This window comes from Pterocles gutturalis, unplaced genomic scaffold (genome assembly GCF_000699245.1).
Source record: "Pterocles gutturalis isolate BGI_N339 unplaced genomic scaffold, ASM69924v1 scaffold592, whole genome shotgun sequence".
Lineage (NCBI taxonomy): Eukaryota > Metazoa > Chordata > Aves > Pterocliformes > Pteroclidae > Pterocles > Pterocles gutturalis.
This window is the reverse complement of record NW_010114966.1, coordinates 155,660-164,128: the sequence shown is the minus strand read 5'-3', so window position 1 is coordinate 164,128 and position 8,469 is coordinate 155,660. Positions and strand designations below refer to the sequence as shown.

The 8,469-nt window shown below is 43.6% G+C and overlaps 1 protein-coding gene across 1 annotated transcript in view; it reads right to left on the bottom strand.

The window, feature by feature from the left end:
* LOC104462849 (arf-GAP with GTPase, ANK repeat and PH domain-containing protein 1) overlaps positions 1-8,469 on the bottom strand; it is a 196,340-nt gene that overhangs the window by 65,233 nt on the left and 122,638 nt on the right. Inside the window, exon 12 of the mRNA XM_010074981.1 lies at positions 182-343. Coding sequence (XP_010073283.1) covers positions 182-343 — 162 coding nt within the window. The remainder of the gene's footprint in view (positions 1-181; positions 344-8,469) is intronic.

The following is an 8,469-nucleotide window of genomic DNA, read 5'->3' as shown; positions in this document are numbered from 1 at the left end:
CTGTTCTTTCATCTTATTTCTCCTTTTTCTCTCCGACGCTAGAAGTTTGGCTTCCAGCAGAGCATCTGGGTGAACATCAGGTTGTGTTTTCTCTTCTCTTCTCTCTTTTTAAAAAAAGCAAACCACCAAAATCCCCCTTCGCCCCAAAGCAGATAACCCCTCCCAGCTCCAGGTTTCTTACCACTGCTAATGCCAGAGTTTGCAATGACTGTTGCCTCACTCCACTGATCTGCACTGGAGACCGAGTAAGAGCGCTGATGCATACCATCCGGGCGGCTGTTGAAGGAGACTAGACTGATCCCACTTGCCATCTGAGACACAGATGTGCTAGTAGTCACGTTCCCTAGACATAAATGGAAAACAAATTGTGTCAATAGAGGAGACAAAATTGATTTGCATGAAGATGGACGGGTGCATCTTAACAGAGCAGGAAAAACTTGAAAACCAACACAGCCCTCCCTGGAACTCTGCAGACAACAGTCCTGTGACCAGCTTGGGGCACCGCTCAAATCCAGCTAGGAACTTCTGACAGAAGAGCCTCCATTTTCAAGATTTCCCCTCATTCTGTTCACACATCCTCTGGAAAAAGCAATCTTCCACAGCCCTGCTACCAGCCACGTTTTGTAGCAGTTCTCCACCTGCTACAGGCAAAGCACGAAAGACACAATGCACAGAAAATAAACCCATTCCTGAAAAGCACTCTTCATACAAGCAGCCAAGATGAGACAACTAAGGCAACTCAAAGAGCTCAAAACAACCCACCTCTACATAACATTTCAAACAAGCCTGTCCCCCAAGTAAAGCCAAGAACGCAGCGATGGGGAGCAACCACCCACTAGCACTGCAACACTAAAAAAAACTTATTCAGATTTTTGATCTTAAAGCAATATTATTATGCAAAGCACGCACCGGCGGACTGTTCCATTGACTGCAAATGTCATTCCTGCACCTCATCCCACAGCAATACACCCATCACGACCCTAACTGAAGGCCTATGACCCAAAAGGTGAGATACAAAGACCAGCCTTACCCCAAGAACAGCAGAAACCATTTCAGGATTTTCATGATCCGTGAAGGCTACGACAATAAAATGCTGGGAGATGTGTGCATGGTGGAGCAACAGGGACAGGTTTCTCAACATAAAGTGGGTGAAGTGTGATGTGGCTGAATACATTTTAGAGCCAAAATGATTAAAACCTTTCCAGAAAATCAGATTTCTGATGGTCCGACTCAACTTGATATGGACCAAAGTCTGCTCCACAGTTTTGGGTTCTGAGCACATTTTTCTCCCTTCCTAGCACTGGGTTTGCATATTATAAAGATACAAGTATTTTGCAATGCTAGTTTCACTCCTTGTGGCAGGCTCTTAAAAGGTGCCCCATAGGTCTTCTCTGGATTTAAGAACACTCTAAAAGTACATGTAAAGGGAAAGAAACAGATGCAATTTTATAAAATACCCCAACACTTTGCATTTCCATTGCACCTTCTACTGATGAGTTCAGAAAAATTAATGGATTAATTTTCAATGCTCCTGTGAAGTTGTTAATTATCTGCTATCATTTCCCCCATTTTTCAGAGGTTAAATGACCCAGGGCCACAAAGGAAGATTGTGGCAGACTTGAAAATAAGACCCACATCTCCTGACTCCCAGTTCTATCATTATGTCTTTTCCCAGAGCAGCCTTTGGGAAGACAGCAGAACTCAGTGAACTACTTTGTGTTTATTAGAGTTGGCATAATTGTCCCTTCCTCTCCTCCCCTTTACCAAGGCTAAATCTCATCTTTACTCCTCAACACAGATCCAGCACTACAGTGCCTGTCCACCCAAGTCCTGAATGCACTTAGTCTCAAGAACTCCTGTTCGGCAATCTCTACTTTGTAGACATGAAATACATACAGAAAAACTAATTCTCTCAATTATGCAAAGTCTAAAGTGGATTTTGGAAACATGTTGGGACCTCCCAAAGCAGTGCTTTAGCTGCTGGCGCATAATTCCTCTCTAATCCCCTTCCCTGGGCAACACTTTTGTCCAAAATAATTCCATAATCAGAGCATCATGTGCCAAACCGCTGAAAAAACTTATGCCTCCAACAACTGGTCCTCTTCAGGATGTTGTGTGTTTGACCCCATCAGCTGAGAGCAATTTACTAACGCTGGTTTTTTAGCACTTTCTGAAGACACCTTCCAAAGAGACATTCAGTAAAGAAATCAGGCCTACAGCAACGAAGGTAGAAAGCAGAGACCACATTATAGCTCAGTTGCAATAGAAAATGGAAACACCAGCTGACAGTACATGTTTTGAGGTGTCTTATGAGAAAGACCTGCTTCAAAATGAACTTCTGTGATGCCACTGATGCTTACTTTGAAATAACCATCAGGGTTTTCCTCTGGTTTTCATGATGCAGAAAAACTATGAACATTAATAAATTATTTTGATGATACACCAAATTAAAGAGAGTGGCTGACATGAACGACAGAGCTTGAGACCAAATGGACTCTAGAAATGTAAGATTTAGGCCAACATAAACACCACGTGGTTCAATAAGAAGTCCTAACCTCTGCTCCTGGGGCAGAATGACCCCGTGTAGCAGCAGTGCCTGGGGACCAGTTGGTGGCATTGCTATGAAGGACTCAAGAGTCAACGACAGATGTCAAGACCATTGTTTCTGATTTTGTTTATTAGCCTTTAACTTTACAAATGAGTTTACAAACATTTGATTAACTCCTGCATGAGCATCTTCATAACAAAGATCATGAAGGAGAAAACGGGTATGTGAAAGCTGAGGTGGATCCTTTCTGATGTATAACGGGAAAATGGAAACAATTACTGGATGTCTTTGCCTGGATGACACATCCCCATTACTCTGTGCTGGGTGGCCGAGTTGCTGAGAGCAGCAACATCTCTATGTTGACATCTTCTGCCTACTTCATACACTTTCAACACAAGTGTCCGGTCACTTTCTAACCATAATGCAAAATCAAAAAATTAAAATAATAATAATAAAAAATAACAATACTTCTGCATCATCATGTCAGCACCAAAAGCTTTACTTTCACCTTAATGCCATCTTATGAAACTCCACACCCCACATTATGACATCAACCTGTTGAGGAAGTGATTTGTCCTGCAAACCAAATAAGAATTTTTCTTTCAAACATTTCTGAAGGGTATGGGCTGCTAGCAAGAAACAGGTGCCAGGTCTCCTCGTGTAATACTTCACTGATCAATGATGCAACCGAGCTCAGCCCCTTCTTTTCTACTGCCACAGCCTGATAACCCTGCCACCCACGACCTTTGTGATAGCATGTGTTCAAGGTTAAATTCCACTTTGTCCATGTGCTGTAAGATTTTCATGAGGAATGACACCACACAAGCCAGAGTCCACAGGTCTGTATCAGAAGAGCTGGATGACAGAAAACAGAGTATGCCCTTTCCTCTCCTCCCGGACTGCATTCAGCTCTAGCACAAGCTTATTACTTACAACCTTATTTAAAAATCATTATTTCTCAAACCATTGCTAATTTTTCCACTTCTCAGTCTAATAATCGCAGCACGCCCAGGACGTGTACTCCTCAGTAGCACTAATGCTGTCACACCAAAACAAGGGCTCCTGGAAGTTAACTGCGGTTCTCGCACACTTTGTATGCTGCCCAAAGCTCCTACACAACAGTCCTGCGGGTTTTTTTCCTCCTCTAATAGGCAAACCCCAATCCCAATCTCCACAAAGCAACTGTCCTTTATTTTTCCTCAAGGATAAAGCCTCCACAGCAGAAACCATCTCAGTCTTTTAGCAGACAAGGGAGAGCCAGTTAAAGAGGAGGCCAGCAATGCTCGTTGAAAAGCAAGCCCTGTGTGCTGGGTAAGGCACGCGGAGCCTTTACGTCCAGCTCTCACAAGCAACGTCTGGCTGCGTTCTGCATCTGTTGTCTCCCCTGTCTGTACAGGTACACGCACACATATTATCTGTCTGTTCGCAGACAGATGGATATATATCTTGACACGAAGACGAAACCCACAGCCAGCTACCTGGCCCATTCTGGAGCTGTGAAAGAGTGCCTCTTCAAACCCACCATATATGCATCAGCTGGTTGCTTAAGTTGATTAGCGGGGGGCAGTTAAATTACTATGCTAATCCATGTATTCTCAGCACTGTTTCCTTCATATGGATATCTGTATATGCTTACTGGGAAGCCTTGATTAGTTCAAGCTTCCATGTGTCAAAGGCTCCAGATTCTTTCCAAAGAATAATTTTTAGCTGTACTCACATCCCTAAAGTGTGGGAGCTGATTTGAAAAGGTACTTACCTCTACCATATGCTATTTTTCTTTAAACAATTTGCATTTCAAAGTGAATATGGCATTTATATTTGAATGAATATCAGTATGTTGCCAGAACTGGTCTCAAATGAGCAAAAAAAAAAGATGCTGGTCTCCTATTGAACAAAAATGTTTTCATCTACCAAAGGAGCATCAAAGGACGAGTTCCTCTTTCTAGCTCTAGACAGCTTTATTAAAACTATCTTTTCTGATATTATAAAATACCCCGTTATGATTGCGCTTACAAAACGTTCAAACAATTAAGCTCTACAAAACCCATCCAAATTAAGAGCTGAGGTAATTTCCAGGTTTGGTCAATGCTCAAAAGAGTCTCCAGGAAAAGTGAACATGCTCACGCAAAATCCAATTTATACATCCATCCATTCAGTGTAAATAGCTGCAAATAGTGAAGAGCAAGAAAAGACAAGAGACTCAGCATAAGAGGAATTACACAGAGGAGTGCATACAAGTAGGGTTTAACATAAACATTATCTTACACAGATGCAGTACCTGCCCAAACAAGAAATGAACCATTCAGGGTTTGTGTCATGTTGCTCTTGTAGCAGAATTGGAGGGCAGGCAGCATTTTAGCCATTCCTCCTTTGCTGTATTTTAACTTAACGAAAATAATAGAGTGAATCTCCACTGGGCAGCACTAGTTATTTTAGCAGACACATCACTTTGAACTAAGCCTTCCCCAACGCTGCCACCCACTGATTGCAAATGCAAACTAATATAATTCCCAACAATACCCCAAAAAAGTGAGACACAAGTGACTGAAATACATGGAGGTGCTCTCCATTTCCTGCTGCAGAGACGCTTGTGATTTCTCCCAAACAAATCCCCTAGTTACAGGAAGTTATATTCAAGAGTGAAACTAATATACTCCCGAATTTATGAGACGAGCAGACACTGCAGGAGTCGTGAAGCAGAACTATATTTTTCCATGAAGCAGCAGCAGCGTATGAGACCCGCAGAGAGCGGGCTGCACAGAAGCACAGAAAGACTGAATCGATGAACTCCAGCCTCCTGCTCTGCTTTCACCATGGCCGTGTTTTATTTGTGCTATGCTCCTCATGTTCACAATGAGCTTCTCTTCCAAAAAAAAAAGAAATAAACCTCTTAAGGGCACAGGGCTGAGCTCACCAGCTGTTAGAACTAATGAAAAATACATTAGAGTTGTGGGTCAGGAAATCCTGACTCTTGATATCAGAGGGTTAATTGTCTCAAATCATGTTGGGTCAATTTCTGTTGCAGGAATAGTGCCTATTCTTGAAATGCCCTCTAATTCACGGAAAGGTACCATCAAGTAGATTAGCGCGGCTGTTGGTCGCCTGTTCAAAACCCACACCCAACACTGCTCCCTGAAGCTTCTTCAGGCATTAGGGTGCAAGAGGAACGTGAAAGAGGCCACTCTGCTAGCTGCAACAAGATGAAAAAACATTCCCTTCCCTGCCCTCAATTCTGCATTACGTTCATGAATTAATGAATGTTGGGACAACTCCTGCTTTAGCTGAGGAAAATCTGGGAATGGCTCTTGTGGGTTTCCATCAGTTTGCTGCCTCTGATCCGAGCATCCATCTTTTACAGACACATCCTCCTTTCCCTTGCCAACTTCAGAGACAGGTCACGCCCTGCGCCGAAACCCAGGAAAACTGTTCCTTACAGCTCCTGGCCCTTCTGACTGTGTAGAGTACATCCGTACAGGGGAGTAAGGTACTGCCCAGGGGTCAGAGCACTGTCTGGCCACCTTCTCGGGAAGATCAGCTGTGGGACCAGGGCTGGAGAGCTCCAACTTCCATAAGCAAGTTCTTCAGTGGGGTTATTAATGGAGGAAAACCTGCTAAAATACTGCTACAGATCCAATTTCAATCTGATGGCAGCATGCAAACAGCACGTTATTTCTGCCTTGGCTTTATCAGGGACCTAAAACCACTTGGTTACTTGTACAGGCGAGGAGAAAGAGCAAGACAACGGTATCTTTCCCAAACACACAATACTTTCCAGTATTGAAACTCTCCTTCAATACACCGACAGTCATTTTCCATACTGTAGCAGATAGCTTGATTGTGGGTTTTACTTATTTTTAAGATTTTTTTTTTTTCAGAAGCATTTATTTACAGAACAAACTTCCTGAGGATAAGCAGCTATTAATAGAGGAAGACCTTCCATCTCGCAGCCTGGCAGGGCAGCCTCTGCGAAGCGGGCTTGATTAGTGGTGTACAAACTGAGAAGGGTCAATACTAATGAACAAACAAGGCAATGCCAAGAAATATCCTGGCAGTGAGGGATATGGTGCTGGGAGTATAACGAGAAAAGCTATTATTCTCCGAGCATGCCAAACCAACACAGCAAGTGTGGAGGAAAATTAAGTCATCAGAGGAGACACCTCCTCTAAAAGAAAGTTAAACCCAAGATCTTCACCAAGGGCTGCTGCTCAAGATCCCGGACTATTTACTCTGCTGCGATCAAAGCGTGCTTTCCTTTCCCAGCAGGCACATTATTATTTTTTTCAGTAGTTTTAACAAAATGAATACGGTATGCTTCACTTTCCAGGCAAGTCTTGCTTGAGGTTACCTGCTTGTTAAGGGACGGCATCTCTAAGACCCAGAGATGCCCATTTCACATCGGCAAACACTCTACTCCGTATCGCTGCTACCTGGCTGCGAATCCTGTTAACAATTATGAGTTTAACTTTGCAAAAAAATAACAATGCAAAACCAACCAAGTCGGAGGTATTGTGCTGCTTGTGTGTAAAGCCAAGTGTACATAGGGGCCTGAGGCAAAAGATGTAAAATGCTTTCCTCGTCCCTTGGACCATCCGTGAACAGTTACTAATAACGACACTGGAGAGGAGGTGGGAGATGGGCTCTTACCTGCATGCTGGATCTAGATGGAAGGCTGGTAAGACTAACCAAACGAACTTTGGGAGCTTTCCACGAGCCTATGAACCTCCCCAAGCCCTGCGAGCTGCAACCAGAGCCTCTTGGGGATGGGGAGGGACGACTGCTGGCATTCAGCTATCCTCCAGCCTCTTAAGGAAATGGAACAAAGAAACTTTATTTTCGAAAAAGAGACAATAGATACGAAAGCGAGATGACTTTTTTTTTTTTTAATAGTGATTGCCACTGTAACAGCAGCTAAGCGAATGCATGTCTGCAGTGTGAGCAGTTTTGATAAACAGCCTCTGCGGGCCACACAACGGGGATAATGTATCCTTAAGTACTGCCAATGAGCTGCCATTCTGCACAGCCAATTACTTCTGTGCGTCTGTCACTCAAAGGAAAAATGACTGAGCCCATTAGATCAAACCTTTGTCACTGTTCCTAATGCACTCTTAGGCCTCATTAATCTGAGGGAGCAGCAACACAGCCGCCGGTGCCTCATTGCCTCCCCCACAACAGGCCCACGTGAATCTTCTCATCTCTCCCCCAAGTGCACGACGTTAATCAAGCTCTCCTTATTACCCCGGTCCCTGTCACGGCGGAGAGCGCTCTCTCTCTTAAATGCTCTCATTATGGTCCATCTTTAGAGCCGGCTGAGTGGAAAGAAAAAAAAAAAAAAAAAGGAGCCAGAGAGAAAGAGAAGAGGAAAAAGCAAGTCCGATCACATTAATATTCATGACAATAATTAGCATTCTAGGTCACTGAATATTCATGCTATTAGTTTGGTTTTTTATGGGTTTGCTGGATGTCCTGATTGCTGGAGTGTGGAGGAAAACAGCATGGTTGGGACTTTAGATGTCAACGGCAGTTCAATACTCAAAACACATTTGTGAATTTTTTTCCCCTTTTGGTAAATCAGCTTCAACCCTCCTGATGGCTTTAATATTTTAATATCACTGGGGGAAAAAAGAACGAGCAATCCTGCAAAGGTCTTAACGTCCAACCCGTTAGTATTACAACGTGTAGCCGTCAAAACTCAGCGAGGTTGCATGGGGTGGACAAGACAGATCTGTGATTTTATTCGGGACATGGCACAACGCAGGCACAAAAATCAACCGGAACGAAACAGGCATAGGCTGAGCAGCAACGACTGCGTCCTGTCCAGCATCTACAGTCATCTGCCTGAAGCTTCACACGTTTCCACCCTTTACCTACCTCATCGTCATTAGTGACGGGCATCATTTGCCCACTGCAAGAAAGAATCGTAA